The 15,804-nt window shown below is 53.0% G+C and overlaps 1 protein-coding gene across 4 annotated transcripts in view; it reads right to left on the bottom strand.

Annotated features, from left to right (window-relative positions):
* Positions 1–121: 121 nt before the first annotated feature.
* SCMH1 (Scm polycomb group protein homolog 1) overlaps positions 122–15,804 on the bottom strand; it is a 69,386-nt gene continuing 53,703 nt past the window's right edge. For 2 of the 4 annotated variants that reach the window (XM_033080565.2, XM_033080568.2), the window contains 4 exons: positions 10,883–11,014; positions 5,049–5,252; positions 3,912–4,054; positions 122–2,053 (listed from right to left, as the gene is read on the bottom strand). In XM_033080565.2, the coding sequence (XP_032936456.1) occupies positions 1,928–2,053; positions 3,912–4,054; positions 5,049–5,252; positions 10,883–11,014 (605 nt within the window). In that variant the 3' untranslated portion in view covers positions 122–1,927. The remainder of the gene's footprint in view (positions 2,054–3,911; positions 4,055–5,048; positions 5,253–10,882; positions 11,015–15,804) is intronic. The other 2 variants (XM_033080566.2, XM_033080567.2) reach the window with 2 other exon arrangements.

Raw genomic sequence — 15,804 nt, 5'->3', positions numbered from 1 at the left:
CTGCCCGCTCGGAGGAGCGGCCGGGGATCAGTCCCGGGGCAGCACCCACTGCCCGTCCCTGCTCTCCCCCCACAGGCAGGGCTCAGCCCGGCGCTGCCATCAGTGCACGAACAGCGGGGACGAACTTGGTATCCTTTTATTTATAAACAAATCAAGTAAAATAAGTGCAGAGGAAAGCGCTGGCCGAGCCCGCCGGGGCCTGGCTGCAGCGGGGCTGGCTCACAGCGAGGGGTCCCGGCCGTGCTGTCAGCGAGGGGCTCCGGGAGCAGCCGGAGCCCCCAGCCCCGGGCCGGCAGCGCAGGCTGCGCCCTAGGACAAAAAGCCATTTTGCCTTTTTATTACTTTGGGGTTTGGGTTCTTTTTTTCTGTTTTTTTTTGTGTTTTTTGTGGGTTTTTTTTTTTTGCAACTTTGCCCCTTAGGGGTAAACCTGACTCAGTGCAAGAGCCTGGAGGGTTGGTCACCACAGGGCCCGTCCTGCTGCCGGCCAGGCCCTCGAGGCTGCAGGGGAGGGGGTGAGCTGCGGCTCCGGATGCACAGGCGGAGCTGAGGACAGCAGAAGGAAGTGCTTGGAGTGGAGATTCTGTCCCAGCCCTTTGGTCACTGCAGAGGAAGCGTGTGTGTGTGTGTGTGTATGTGTGCTGAGGGGTGTGTGTGGGCATACACTGGGGACAGCCCGTGCTGGCCCTGTCAGCCCTGTCCCGTCAGTCCTGTCCCATCAGCCCTGTCCTGTCAGCCCTGTCCTGTCAGCCCTGTCCCAGCTCAGGCCAGGCTGGTGCCAGTGATGCTCCGGGTTCTGGGCAGCCCCGAGCTGGCAGCTGCTGTGCAGGGGACACTGTGGCGGCACAGCTGGCGGCTCCACTCCGACATTCCTCGTGCAGCTGCAGAAATGTGTCTGAGACCATGGGAACCACTCAAGTGTCATCAGAAATAAATACATGAAACTGCTTGGGACCAGCAGGTGCCTCGGGAAGGGCAGTGCCCGCACAGGAAGAGCAATGCCAGGACAGGTCACCACCCCGGCATGCCCTGGCCACACCCAAACCCCTCTCGCACACACTTAGCTGGGACAGACTGAAACTCTAGAGGAGCAGGAGTGCCCCTGGGAAGACAAACCTTAGCAGCTCTGGTTAAAAATCACCAAGAGTTGCCAGTTCAACACAGGTAGAAAAATCATCTCATCGTTTGAAACAAACAACTCCTTAGTAAAAAAAAAAAATTTCCAAAATAAAAAAAAATTAAAAAAAGAAGGCGAGAAGGATCAGCCAAGTCCTGCAGCATCCAGGCAGCCTCCAACAGCAGCCCAGGCCCACCTGTGCCAGGGGCACGCCGGGCCCAGCCCTGCTCCTCAGCTCTCCCAGCTCGCCCCACGGTCTCCCCAGTTTGGAATAAACATGAAACCCTCCAGCCCTGGCCTGGTGTGCCCAGCTGGAGCCAGGTCAGGAGCTGGGGGCAGGCAGAGCCGGCTGGACGGGCTCCCCCAGCGTGGAAGACAGGGTTGGGTGGTCAATGCTCTGAGCTCGCTGTGGTGCCACAGGGCTGAGGGCGGCCTGGGGACACCGAGCCCCGTGAGGCTGGGCAGGCTCAGTGCCCAGGGGCTGCCCCGAGCAGGTGTGACAAACACCCAGTCCCCACGGGCACTGCTCCATCCCAGGGAAGCAGCACCGTGAGCTCACGGAGAAGTGCTGGCCGGGGCAGCTTCCAACGCGCACAGCTCGAGTCTGGTGCAAAGCCCAGCTGTGCCGGGTTCCTCCTGAGCGCTGTGGGGGCCTGGCCGGGCTGGGTGGGCCCCGAGGGCCCGGCCGTGCGCGGGAGTGTCCGGCTGCGGCTGCGGCGGAGGGGAGTGTGCATGCGAACCTGTCGGCAGGTGAGCGCGGGTGGGGACGGCTGGGAGCGGAGCTTCCAGGATCCATCCTGCCAGGAGTCCTCTCAGAACTTGCCTTGCTTTAGCTTGTCGATGTGGTAAGTGAGCTTCAAGGCCGGCCCCAGCTTCAGCCCCATGTACTTCATCATCATGTCACTCCGCAGCAAGAGCAGGGCTTTCCCGTCGATCTCCTGCAAGGATGAACGGCAGTGCTGCTGATGGCACCCGAGCCAGGCCAGGCTCAAAATGCAACAGCAGGGCTGGCTGTGAGAGCCCTGCTCAACAGCATCCCAGTATGGACATCCCAGCAGGGACACCCCAGTATGGGGATCCCAGTATGGAGAGCACAGGCAGCCCTACACCCACCCTGCTGCAGCCCTGGACCAATATGCATGATGGGAATTCCTGGGTGATCAACATCCAGGAGCCATCTCCAGAGGGCCAGCACATCCTGAAGGGAGGTGGGGAGGAGGGGAAAGGGAGGTTTCACTGACAGGGGGATGACAGAGGCAGTGGCAATGCAGGGGAGCAGTTGCTCACTCTAGGGCATTGTCATTCCAGCACAGAAGAAATTTGGCAGAGGATGTGTCAGTGGTGACATCCCCACTGTGACACACACAGCCCTGAAGTCATGGCTGACGACGGAGGTGAGGGAACAGATCCCAAAACCCAAAGAGCCTGTGCTCTGTGACTGGTAAAATTTCTTCCCTGAAAGGATGGTTAGGCACCTACATGGGCTGAAATCACCATCCCTGAAGTGCTCAAAAAACATGTGGATGTGGCACTTAGGAAAATGGTTTAGTGGTGGCCTTGGCAGTGCTGGGGGAATGTTGGACTGTATGACCTCAGAGGGCTTTTCCAACCTGAATGATTCTGTGGTTCTATTTCTGGAGCTTCACAGCACAGTCCCAGCCACTGGCAGAGACTGGTGGAGCTCCTCATCCCCACTGGGGCTGATTCCAACAGAACAGCCTTCAAAGCATCTAATGTTTTACAGAGAGCCAGATGTGTCCCTCCAGAGACTAAGGAGGGGATGGATAATGAAGCTTAGAATAACCAGAAAACAGCTTTGTACTTGGCATTTGCAAGTGGAAGTCTCCCAGTCCCTTGCAGCACTCCTGTCCATGACCCAGTCTGGGCTGGGTCCAGAGCTTTGCACTGGACAGTGTTCCATGAAGATAATGTTAATTGGCTTGTAAGTGAAAAATAAAAGTCACAACTTTGAACATCAGAAAATTCTCTCCTATGTCAATGCTCAGTTGCTTTCAGGTTGGTGAGATCTCCAGGGATCTCCAGTACCAGGTTTGATCTGTTTTTCCCTTCCACACAGACAAAACCAAGTTTCTCCTCAGGATTGACAATCCAGGGCACTTCCGTCCCTTGGCAGCTTTTGCATAATTAAGCAAACATTTCTGAAATGTTTCTAAAATAGAACAAATTAAAAAATGAAGTGTTAGGTCAGCCCAGCTCAGAGCAGGACAGAGCACTGGGTGTTTGCTCCCACTGCTCTTCCTGAGCAGCACCAGAACATGGATGTTATCACAAGGCACAGGGAACACAGCTCCTGCAGGGCTCAGCTGCCAAACCTCCCTTGTAGCTGTAATGGTACAAACTCCACGCTGTGTCTGTAGCTGTTTTACACTTACAGATGTGCACAAGGACCAGAGCCTTAGGAGACTCCCTGTTACAGGAGATGAGCAGCAACATATGTGTGGGATTTCACAGCTCTGTGAATCCCACTTGGAATGTGTTTCTTGCCAGGAGAAATTTGCCATGAGGTGAGTATTAGACTCCAGAAGGAGTTTGTGTTTTCAGCACTGGGTTTCACTGCAGAGGCTCTGTGTGCACCCAGGCTGCCTCGAGGGGTTCTGTTAAGGATTCAAGCCTGGATAGGGCACGAGCAGGATTTATGAGGATCTTTTTATTAAGCACAAAACTCCATCTGGTGTGAAGGGCTACTGTGTTCTGACTCTCCTGGATTCTGCTTGTGTGATTTGCCCCCTCCCAGATGAAACACACACCCATCAGTACATGAAGCATGGCACTCACATGTTTTCTGAAGAGGTCAGCATGGGGGCCCAGCTGTGGGTCTGACTCACGGATGAACTGCATCACCTCCTCCACCGTCCAGGACGAGGGGTCCCGGCTGCTGAGCCGCGAGGAGTCCTGGGAGCTGAGGTACCTGTCCGAGCCTGGGGATGCCAGACACAGCTGTTATGGGGGTCCCTGGCACTGCCCCACAGCCATCCCCCCTCAATCCACCACTCAGCTCCTGTCCCACAGCAGGGCAGAGACACAGCAAGGGGCACGTGCCAGGAATGCCCCAGATTCCTGTGCTGCAGGTCAGGCACTCATGCCTTATTCCCTCTCTTTAGGCCTGACCTTTCAGGGCAGCCTTCTATACTGAGCCTTTGTCCCCTTTCTCAAGCCTCACAAAGCCCTTGTGTGTCCCCATCTCCCACTCCTCCTTGTCCATGGGCTGACACCTGAGCAGAACCCCCACCTGCTATTCCCATGTCTCTCCCCCTGCATGGCTCCTCCTCCCCTTCCAACACCTGTAGCACATTCAACACAGCAAAGCTGGTTTATGTTTTCAGTGGCTGCATCTTCTGATGGACTGAACCCACAGGTGAGCTCCCACTGTCCAAAAGCACAGCTTGAGCTGGCACAGGTCCTGCTCCCAGTGTGCACAGCCTCTTGTATCAGCTCTGCCTGAAAATATGAGGAGGAGGCACCAGCAACCTGAGTTTTTCAGAGGCATTTACTGATACCATGCATCTAAAATGACACAATTTGCAACCCCACATGCTGCAATGAGCAGTTCAGCTCTCCTGCCCCTCTTCCTCCATTCAGACAAGTGCCACTTGTGCATCTGCCCATCCTCCCAGCCCCACCAGGCAACTTCCAACTCCCCAGCCATTCCCAATCCATCCTTGCAGACTCAGACACCCATTTATCTCTTGGACACAGTTCAGCTCCTGCCTGTTCCTTTCTCCCCACTGACCAACCAAAGGAGAAATGTCACCTGTTCACACTGCCACCTGCCAGTGCCATCACGCCTAAGAGGCTTGGTTGGCTGTGCAGAGCCCAGCCTCTGGTACTTGCTGAAGCTAGAAAGGTGTGACTGCAGTTAGAATAGCCCTTTACAGCCCAGTGTGCAGCTGCAGGGCTGTTCTGAGCTCTTACCCCCAGAGCTAAGCCTGCGCAGGGCAGAGGAGCTGCCCTGGCTCAGGCTAGAGGGCTGGTGCAGGTGCCTGTATCCTGGCAGGCGATAGTCTCTGGAGCTCCTGCTGTGGCTGGATGAATTGACAGAGTTCAAGGCAGAGTCCATGGGGTCCAGGCGAGGCTCTAAGGGCCCTGGGAGGCCATCTCCCAGGACAAAGGTTTCACCTGGAATGCACCAAGCTGCAGTTAGTGCACCCGAACGCCACAGCCCCACGCTCCCATGTGGGGCAGAGCCACAGCAGCACTCACTGGGTCCAACCCCTGGCTGGTCTCTCCCCAGCACAGGCATCAAACCAGGCACTGCTGGAGCCCTGGTACTCACCAGCTGCCAATTTGCCACTGGTGTCACCAATCTGCCAGTGCCAGTCCAACAGTGCAGTGACAATGGTCCCAGACTGGAGCAGCAGCTCCTCTGTTCAGCTACTCTTTGTGCCACCACCAGCTGTGGCCCAGCCCTGTGGCCTGACTGCCATGGGCCCCTCTGTGGCCAAGGGGCACCGTGGGGTAGGGCAGGGCTGTCCCATCTGGATGCCAATGGACACAGGACTTGTTGTAACCTGTACCCAAGATGCTTTAAGAAGGGTATGTCCCTGTAACCCCTGTAACTCCTGTAAAACCTATGGACTGACCTTCTGCAATCTTATTAGCAAGAAGCCAAAGTTTCTCCTCCCCTTTTCTGGACCCTAAAAAAGACCCCAAACTTTATCACTCATCCCAGGCTTGCCTTGCTACAGAATTGCCAGTGAGCAGGGAAGCCTTGGAAAGTAGAGACAAGGACTCAGACAGTCCTGAACAGGAAGAGAGGGGATGGTCCCCGAGGGGTCACACTCTGCACATCCTCAGCACCAGCGTGCATGAACAGCCCTGGTGTTTGGCACTGGGGTGTCAGACACACATGCAGGGCAGGAGGGAGCTCTGCTATCAGGGCCAGCAGTGCTCCCACACTGTGCCAGTCCTCTGGCCACAAAAGCAACACGCTGCTGATGAGCTGCTCATCCCTCCTGGCCTCCTGCTGGGCCCTTTTCCAGCCTAACATCAGAGGCCAACTCCCTGTACTGGAACATGCACAGGAGGGCTGGGCTGAGGGCTCCCCCCAGGCAGGGTATTACAGCAATAGTGGCTTCCTCACTTCTCCAGAAATGCACTGAATTTGCAGCTGTCTGTGGCACTGTTGGGATGGAGGGGCTGGGGAGACTGTCCAGGGTGACAGATCTGCCTCTGCTGTTACACTGTGACAGCTCCACTGCAGGGCCACCTCTGTAGGTTCTGCTACAGCACAGCTGAGTCTCAGCCCAGGTGGTCCTTGTGCCTCATGAGTCACCCTAAACATCCTCAAATGTGTTTTTTATTATGAACCACCTGCCAGGGAGGAAGCAGCTCCACAGCAAGGGGCATTGCCTGTGCACTCCAGACCTGCCCTGCACGTGGCTGGGAGCTGCAGCTCCTCCAGCAGCATCTGCAGGGACCCAGAGGGCAGCTCACAGCCCTGAGCTGCTGCCACTCCAACACCACAGCAGGTGACAGGGCTGAAGAAGCCTGAGCACTGGTCAGGCCCTGGGTTTCTTCCCTGGCACTTCCCAGACTGCAGGACCAGCAGGTGAGAAGCCAGCAGAGCACTGCTGTGCTGAATTGGGATAATGGTGAGGGTGCAGCATGTGAGACCCAGAAGCTGCTGTTAGGTTTTCCCAAATTCCCTGCTGAGCTGATGCTGCCATGCTCCAGTGAAGGGAAGTGCAGCTTTCCAGAGCCTGAAGTGGTTCCCAAGTGCTGCAGACATTGGGTGCCATTGACTGGGGCAGCCTCTCCTGGCTACACCTTATTTGCTCTGGTTTCTGTGAACTGTGCACTATTGTGAGAGCTGGGATGTTCTGGTCTCGTGTCCTGCTGCCTGTGATTGAGCAGAGATCCAGAGGCCAGTTCAGCTGGTCCAGCTCTCACCTTCCAGGGCTCCACACTGAAGGATATGAAATGGGAACACCCTTGTCTGGCTGCTGGCTGCTGTGTGGGGTTAGCACTGGGTAATTGCTGTTCCCACACCAGAGCTTTGCCATTCTGCACTTGAGGCACTGCTGCCTTTCTTTGCTTTTAGGTCTCTGGGATGTGCCCAGAAACAGCAGCACAACCTTAAAGTCTCACCTACAAACTGCTGGTGTGAAGACTGTTACCCCTGGTGACCTGTCCTGTGCTGGCCCCCTTGTCCCTTGCTTCCTGCATGGACAGCTGTGCTCTCACCTGCTCTGGATCCATAAAAAATGGTTTGCTGACTCATGGCTATTCCTCAATAACTTCAAACCCCTCCTGCACTCCCATCATTGCATTTCAGCCCCAGACTGGACACAAACCTGAGCTGGCTGTCCTGGCCTGGGCTGGGTGGAGCTCCCCTGTCCAGCCAGACCCACCTCTGTCACTCACACCAATGGGTTTCCACTGGAGCTGCTTCCAAGCAACTACATTTGGTCTCCTGTTCAACAGGACAGTTCTGTTTAAACCCCAGAACACTTCCCATTAAACATCTGGGGAAGGGTGCTGACTGTCAGGGAAGGACAGAGGCAGGAGAGGGGTCAGTGGGCACAGCCCAGCCCTCTGAGCTGGCACAGGACAGTGGCTGTGGGCATGGGAACAGGTCCAAGCTGTGCATTTCAGCCCTCCAAGGAAACCCAAGGAGGTGACAGAGAGCTCCAGCCTGCCAGGACACTGGGACACTCCCCAAGATGAGCTGGGTCACACAAACACACGTGTCTGAGTGCTCCCAAAATCCCCAGAGCTCTCACAGTGGGGACTGGCATCAGCAGAAGGAATTTCAGACCCAGTCTAGGAGAGCACATGCACAGGTTCCTGTTGGTGCAAGGCTGAGGATCCAAAACTCAACCTCAGGAATGACTTCACTCAAAAATTCACACAGTGTCACGACAGGAATGTGTTGTGATGCTTTCTGCAAACATGTGAGCCTGCTCTCACACACTCGAGGGCCATGGATGAAGCCCTGGGGGCACAATGTTTTTTTGCCCAGGAGGTAAAACTGAAGGCACACAGTGATGGCCAGGTTCCCTATCCCTGCACATGTCAGTGCCTGGTTGGGCTGTAACACTGCAGCAGGGCTGAGGGCTTTGTGGCAGGGTCAGGGCAAGAGGCATTGTGGGTTTTACACAGGGAACTGCTCAATGAATGATACCTCCAGGGAAGGGAGAGGAGATGAGGCAAGAGGGGAATGATCACTGCCCCTGGGAATCATCTGTAGACAAGATGCTCCTGCAAGTGGCAGGGCACAACTGCACTCAGGCAAGATCCAGGATCCTTCACCCTTGCTAACCAGCAGGAGGAGGTGGCTGATCCTTAGGCACATTTCCTTACACAAACTGTTGGATTTAACTAAAGGCTGGCAGTTGGCACATTACAGGGAAACATGCCACAATTAGTGGCGGAGAGGCAGGGAGCAGATAATTAAAGTTTAATTAAACAAACAGTGCTATAGACTCAACAGTGTCATTTTACTGCTAAAACACAGGAGTTTGGCCACAAGCACAAATGTGATTTGCACTACTCCTGAACACCCACTGCTTCCAGCAAGTGATGGGCTGTGAAGGCAGGTCCCCACTGTGCTGGAACTGCAGTGTTTCAGCAAAAAGCCACACGAACACCACTGGATGCAAGAGGAAAAACAATGTAAGATGTGAGATCCCCTCCTCATGTCTCTGCTTCTTGCCAAATGCAGGGTGAATGGAGATGTCCCACTGCTGCTCACAGCCTTCCAAATGGCAAACTGGGATGTGTTCAGGAGCTGCTGTCTGAGACAGAGTTCATTCCCATGAGAAGATGTATCTTGCTCAAGTAATACTCAATATCTGAGTATTTCAGGTGCATATTCTTAAAATGCATCCTCTGAAATGCAAATATTCCTGCCTGAACCTCAATTTTATGGTGGAGGATGATGTGTTCATTACAGCTTTTAGGTGTAGGACAAGAATGAATTTCTAGATGGAATTTGAGACTGCACCTCCTTGCTCCCTGTTTGGATGAAGAACAGAACCAGACCAAGCTGCTGCAGGAAGGACCAACCCCCTCACATGCAGACACACTTCCTGCCCACTTGTCTGTGATTTTCTGCAAGAGCCTGGAGAATTCTGGCATCCAGATGGCACAACCCCTTGGAAGGCCAAGGGATAACTGAATAGACTTTAAAGCAGACTAAGAATCAATCTTGTAGAAACCTAATGAAGGCTCCTCCTTGGAATTATCCATCATGGAAGCCTTTTCTCTCCACTGACAGTACAGAGTGTGCAATATTCACTACCCCACCAAGGCACCTGAACCTTTGGAGCAATCCAGTGCTTCAAGAGCAGGCTGAACACTGCATGTCCCACCTGCTGGGGGAGGAGGAGGGGCTGGGCTGTGTTACCCAAATGCTTCAGAGGGGAATCAAGGAGACCAGCATCCATTTGGAGGTGAGAAACACAAGGGGCCTCTGGGAACAGTTTCTGACTTGTCAATGTGGAATAGATGAGGCACTGCCACACACCACCTATGTGTTCTCTTCGATTCTGTGACAAATCTGCAGTTGTAATCACTGCACATAATGAGGCCACTAGAAACTGTCCATCAGAGAATCAGGATGGTTTGGGTTGGGAGGGACCTTAAAGCCCATCCAGTCCCACCCCCTGCCATGGGCAGTGACACCTTCCATTAAGTCAGGCTGCTCCAAGCCCCATCCAGCTGGCCTTGGACACTTCCAGAGATGGGGCAGCCACAGCTGCTCTGGGCAAGTTCAGACCAGCTGTGCTTAGAGACAGGGCCAGGGATTCTGCAGAGCACAGACACAGTGGTGGATACAGACCAAAATCAGCCACAGTGGTGCCAGGCTGGGCACTCACACCTGGGATCAGCAACCTCAGCAAAACCAGGGAAATGGGAATTCTAAACAGCAACAGAGCATGAAGCCACTGAACTGTGAGCCACCCAGGAGTCTTCAGCAATTTTTCAGGGATTTCAGTCACAAAGAATTGCCACTAACACCTTGACAGATTTCACCATCCATTAATTAAAAGCCTCAGTAAGATTAAATCTCCATTCTGCATTATGAAGGGTGTGAACAAAAGTGGAGGTTGTATTTATTGAAGATTACTCAGTTCAGGGAGTCCTCCAGCTACCCAGACCTTCTGGAAATCTCCCACATGTGCATGCAAGGCACACCTGTGGATCCCACACCAAAGAGGACACTCCTGCAGCTGCTGTTGGGTATCCCAAGAGACTCTGGGAAGGAGCAGGATGAGAATGGTGTGGCTGAGCTGGTGGAGCCAGTGACACCCCCTGGCTGTTTTAGGGGGGCCTGTGAGGAACAAGATGAGATCCTGGGAAAGGGCAGCAAGTTGCTGGCTGTACAGCTGCACATCAGCATCTGTACAACAGGCTGCAGCAAACCCTCAGGGAACAATCTGGGGGCAGATGGACTGAGGCAGCTGGGCAGACTGAGCACTGTTAATCCCATGCACAGTGTGGGAACCTAAACCAGATTATACAGTGTGAGATGATGAGTGGCAGGGTTAGAAGGAATTCCCACTGCATTCCACATGCCTGACACATCTGTGTGGGGAACCTGTGTCACCACACAGCAGCTCATCCACTCCCCTCTGGAATACCAAGCACAACCCATGCCAGGGACAAGCAAAGCAGCTCCCTGAAGCCACAGCTCGGTTTGGCAAGGCAGATGTGGCCCTGCTGCAGCCAGGACAGGGTGCTGGGGACAGCCAGGACAGGGTGCTGGGGACAGCCAGCTTTGGGAAGAGACACGCTGTGCTCACCTTCCAAAGGGTGACGGTCATTCTTTGGTAACTTGGGGGAGAGAGGAGCAGTGTATGGAGGGGAATCTTGGGAATAGCGCTTTGTACCCCGGCCTGGTCCCTGCAGAGAGCCGTCTAACGAACTGCTTCTGTCTAGGAAAAGAGAACAAGCCCTCTTTAGGAGTGCACATGCAGGGAAATGCAGAATTGACAAGAGTCCCCTGAGCCCTGCCTGGGCACCCACCACCTGTTCAAGCTGCAGTCCAGCACATCTGCTCTCAACAGAGCAGGGTTTGCAGGTTTTATCAGATAAAAAGGGTGGTGAAAAAGCTAACAAAGAATCTTAGCCATGGTTTGCCATATTTCACCCAAATATCACCTCTAATTGACTTAATTTCTTTTCTCCTCACTCTACGTCTTGGCTCATCCCACAGAATTCCTGCTCATCCCACACAATTCCTGCTCACCCCACACAATTCCTGCTCATCCCACTGTCACCTTTCAGATGCACATAACCCTTGGACAACTTGGATGATCAGCAACCCCTCTGTGCATACACAGTGCTGGACTAAACCCTACTGCAATTTGCAATCTCCCCCATCCCTGGAGTCCAGGTGCTGTCACTGCTGCTCCTCTCCAAACACATCCCAAGGATGGGACTCTCCACACCCTGCACAGCAGACAGGACACTGGGATGGGCTGGGACATCTCTGCACACACAGCATCAGTGGTGGATGGACAAGGAATGGAAGCACTGACACTGATGGGGACAGCAGCCAGGGAAGTGACACAGGGGTGGCAGACCCTGTCCCAGCTGGGGTGACCCTGCCCACACAGCAGCTCCCAGCTGGGCCCTTGCAGCCACCCTGAGCAGAGGTGATAGGAGAGCTCACAGCACTCCTGGCTGTGGTCACAGAGCCCAGAGCAGCCCTGAGAGCTGGCACAGGGCAGGATCAGGTGCAGCAGGGGCAGGGGTATGGCAGGAGTGACACCAAGGGAGATGCACAATGCCCAACAAACAGAGGTACAGGTGGGGGGAAACACCAGATGGGCACAGCTGAGTCCATCAGGGAGAAACACAAAGGTAGAGAAGGTACCTGCTCAATCAATATCCTTCAGGGAAATGAAAGAGCTGCTTGCACTGAGCCAAAAATCACAGTGACACTGCCAGAAGAACAAATGCCATCCTCAGGATGAGTCCCTGTAAGAAATACTCACTGTCCAGAGAGGGGAACACATGCTCTGGATAGCCCTGGGTCAATCTGCATGACCTCCTTCACCCAACTGCCACAGAACCACAACACAAAGTGATCTACAAAGGTTTCATCAGCTTTTGGTTTGGGTTATTTTTTTAAAGTGGTTGACACTACAAGTAATGTAAACACAGCAGGTCAGAAATAACTTCATTATAGAAGTTAATCCTAGGAATCAGAAGTGAGGTTGGTGAAAATTAATGAGAGGATAAACCAAAAATAAAATAGACAAGTTTTAAGAAAATAAAGAAATGGAGTCACAGACAGAGCTGTATTCAGATCATCAGGAATAAAAAGAAAATGCCTTCAGTTCAAAAATGACATAAACCTCATGAATGTATCATCAAAGAGGAAATAATCTGAGAGGGAAGGACCCCAAATCCCAGTGGGTAAATGCTCACTTTGAGAAGGATGCTGAGAACAAGCAGATGATTTACTTGGATAAAAAGGCCCTGCTCAGCATGGAGCAGTGCACCTCAGAGGATGGGGAGTGCAGGGATGAAGGGAGGTTTTTAACTCATTCTGTGTTTTGAGGCAGTGCAAAGGTAAAGATGGGCCTGTATTTTAGCCAGAGAAGGAACAAGCACAGGGGAACAGAGCGAGGGACACTGTGCAGAAAGGACTGAGAGAAGAGAAGAAGGGCTGTGCTTGCCTCTGAATGCCAGGGCAGCTGGGAGGGAAATTTCACCTCCCCTGGGGGCAAGAGCAGCTCCCCTGCCCTGCCTGGATGGTGCTGTGGGACAGTGGCAGTGACTCCCCTCAACTTGTCAGGCTGCTCAGGGCTTCTCATTTAGGACAGTGCACCTTGCACTGACTGCACTGGCCCCTCCTCCCTGGCTGCAGAGCACACCTACACACCTGGCTCAGGTGTGACATCCACCTGCACTCAGTGCATTTGTAAGATGAAATATGGTAGATTCAGACTGGATATATGGAATAAAAGTCTTCCCTGAGGGTGGGGTGGCCCTGGCACAGCCCAGAGAAGCTGTGGCTGTCCCTGGATCCCTGGAAGTGTCCAAGGGCAGGTTGGACAAGGCTTGGAGTCACTTGGGATAGTGGAAGGTGTCCCTGCCCATGGCAGGGGGTGGAATGGGATGAGCTTTAAGGTCCCTTCCCACCCAAACCACTCTGGGGTTTACTTCCCCTGAGTAGTGGGGGCAAGGTTCTAAGGATTAAATAAACAGGACAGGAACCAAAATACGCACCACTGACTAAGTCAGACAACTGAATATCCTCAAAGTGGAGACTTGAGGGTGCAGAGGAGGCTGAGAATGACAGTGCACCTAAAACTCTGGGTCTGCTGCAGGAAATTCTAACAGAGCTCAGCACTGCATTACTGAAATGTGGTGCCAATTTCTGAAATAAAGGTGTAAAAAAAGATGTTTACAATAAAATGCCAATGTCCAACCTCAGCAGCACCACAAGGCTTGTGGCAGGCTCTGAAGGAATACACATGGCACATTCTATGGTAGGTGTTCATCAGAGGAGGCTGACCCAATGGCCTCCCTGTGATGGGGAAATCCTGACCTATCACATGAGGGAAGAGAAATCAGCCTCACACACCTGGAATTCAGCAAGATGTTACATATAGAGAGCCACCAGCTGAGACAGAATATGAATTACCAGGAGCCTTGTTCTGTGCACAAAAGTCTGATTTGAGAAGTAAAGCTGTTGGCAGCACACTGAGAAGGAACATGAGGGAGCAACTGCCAGGGAATCTGCCTGAGGATCACCCTTGAGCCCATTTAATAACTGCAATAACTCTGGCAGAAATTTCAGAGATTTACCAATGAAATCTGCTGATGTCTGCCCATGTCAGGTGGGAAGGATATACATAGAACCAAGAACCAGCAAGGAGGAAAATCCAGCAGCTAAATCCAGATGTGCACCTGAAGCACTGTCCCATGAGCTGGTGACCTGCAGGTGACAACAGTGGATGAGAAGAATGGCATATGTGACCAGGACAGGCTGATCATCACCTGTCACAAGGACACAGGGACTAAAAGTGACTGCAGAGACATTTCCTGTGACCATGGTGCTGCCAGTGCTGTGGCATCAGGTCCCCATGAGCTCCTCCCCAGAGTGCTGGGTGGCACTCTGGCTACCACATGAAGTTTAAGTCAAACCAATACTGAGGTGAGCAAAAAGCAGCCAAAAGATGAACTCCTCTGAGGGCTACAACTGCTCTGCAACTACTTCCAGAAGAAAGAGAACCAAGTTAAGCCAAAAGCCAGTATTATGATCAGGAGACACAGACACCAAGTTGCCCAAGAATAAATTAGGGTTGGAAATTATAACATAGCTTCTAAAATCTCAGCACAAAACCCTGGAGTAGTCTCCAGTGGAAAAGCAAAACCCACAAGTGCAGAGTGAATCCAAGAAACACCATGTGCTGTGGTGCTGTGACAGCAGGAGCCAGGGCTCCATGGTCCAGGTCTCTCCAGTCCTGTTTTCAGACGGCTCCAGGTCACACCACACTCATGGTGCTGTGAGCAGCAGTCAGCTGCCCAGGTCCCTGCAATGGGCTGTTCCTGAGGTACAGCTCAGTCTGCTTCTCTTATTTCCATTTCCTCAGTAAGGCAGAATGGCAGGACATGGGTGCTGCAGACCTTCCCTCTGCCCCAAGCACACACAGTTCTCCAAGGCACCCACAGGGCTGCTCCTGCAAAGTTTGTTCTGGGAACTCAGACCAGCTCCCAGTCCTAACCAGTGGCTGTTTACTGCAAGAATCAGCCCCATACAACACATTCCTATACTGGAGAGGAAACAAGGCAAGACATGTAGAGCTGAAGGTGAGACCACAGCAGCCTTGACATCTGGTGTGATCTGAGGATGTACAACTCCACCCTCATTCCTCCATGACCAGCCCAGACTTCCCACAATCACCAGCACTGTTTGCCTGCCCTCACCAAGTGACTGAGAAAGGTGTTACATGAGCAGATGCCCAACAAGCTCAGACATCAGGATGAACTGCAGGACTAGGTGCTGTCACACCTCTGACTGTGGTTAATTTTTCTTTAAGTGCTGCAAACACACTGAGCAGGAGTTCAGGATGGGCAGGTCTCAGCATCATGTCAGATCTGCTTCTCTGCCTGAGTTTCCCTGAATCCTGATTTATACTTTTCCATTCTGCCCAGCAGCCCAACGCTTGGCACAGCCACCACTGATCTCTCATGGAGACTGGAAACTCTGTGTGAGCTCATCCATGCCCAGAGCTGAGTGCTTTCCCTCCCATTCAGGTTTCGCTCTTTCTCATGACAGGGTACCTCCACACTGAAACATGGGGATTTCTTCTATTTGAGGGTTCCTCAGGGAAAAAGTCTCCAGATCCAGTAACCAGTCATACTGCTCCTGTCCTTGGATATCCTACAGCTCCTCTGCTCCTGGCCCTGCTGGCTCCAGCCAGGAGGAAGCAGAGGATGGGAAGATCCTCTTGCTCTCTAGGCTCTGCCTAAGGTGCTTTGTGAAGTGCAGTGAATGGAAGCACTGTGGCATTTGGCTGCTGCTCCTACCCCTCATGCTTAGCAACTTCTCTTTCAACAGTTCTTCCTAAGTGCCCATCCTTTTAGATTCATACAACTTTTGCTTTTCTTGCCAGAACCGTAATTGTGCAAAGAATTAACTTTGGAAAGACCTCAAACAACACAACAACTGTTTGCTGACCAGAGGGAGAAGAAAACAAGACAGGAG

This window comes from Catharus ustulatus, chromosome 26 (genome assembly GCF_009819885.2).
Source record: "Catharus ustulatus isolate bCatUst1 chromosome 26, bCatUst1.pri.v2, whole genome shotgun sequence".
In the NCBI taxonomy this organism is placed as follows: Eukaryota; Metazoa; Chordata; class Aves; order Passeriformes; family Turdidae; genus Catharus; species Catharus ustulatus.
The sequence above is the reverse complement of the archived record's forward strand: the minus strand, read 5'-3'. Positions and strand labels throughout refer to the sequence as shown.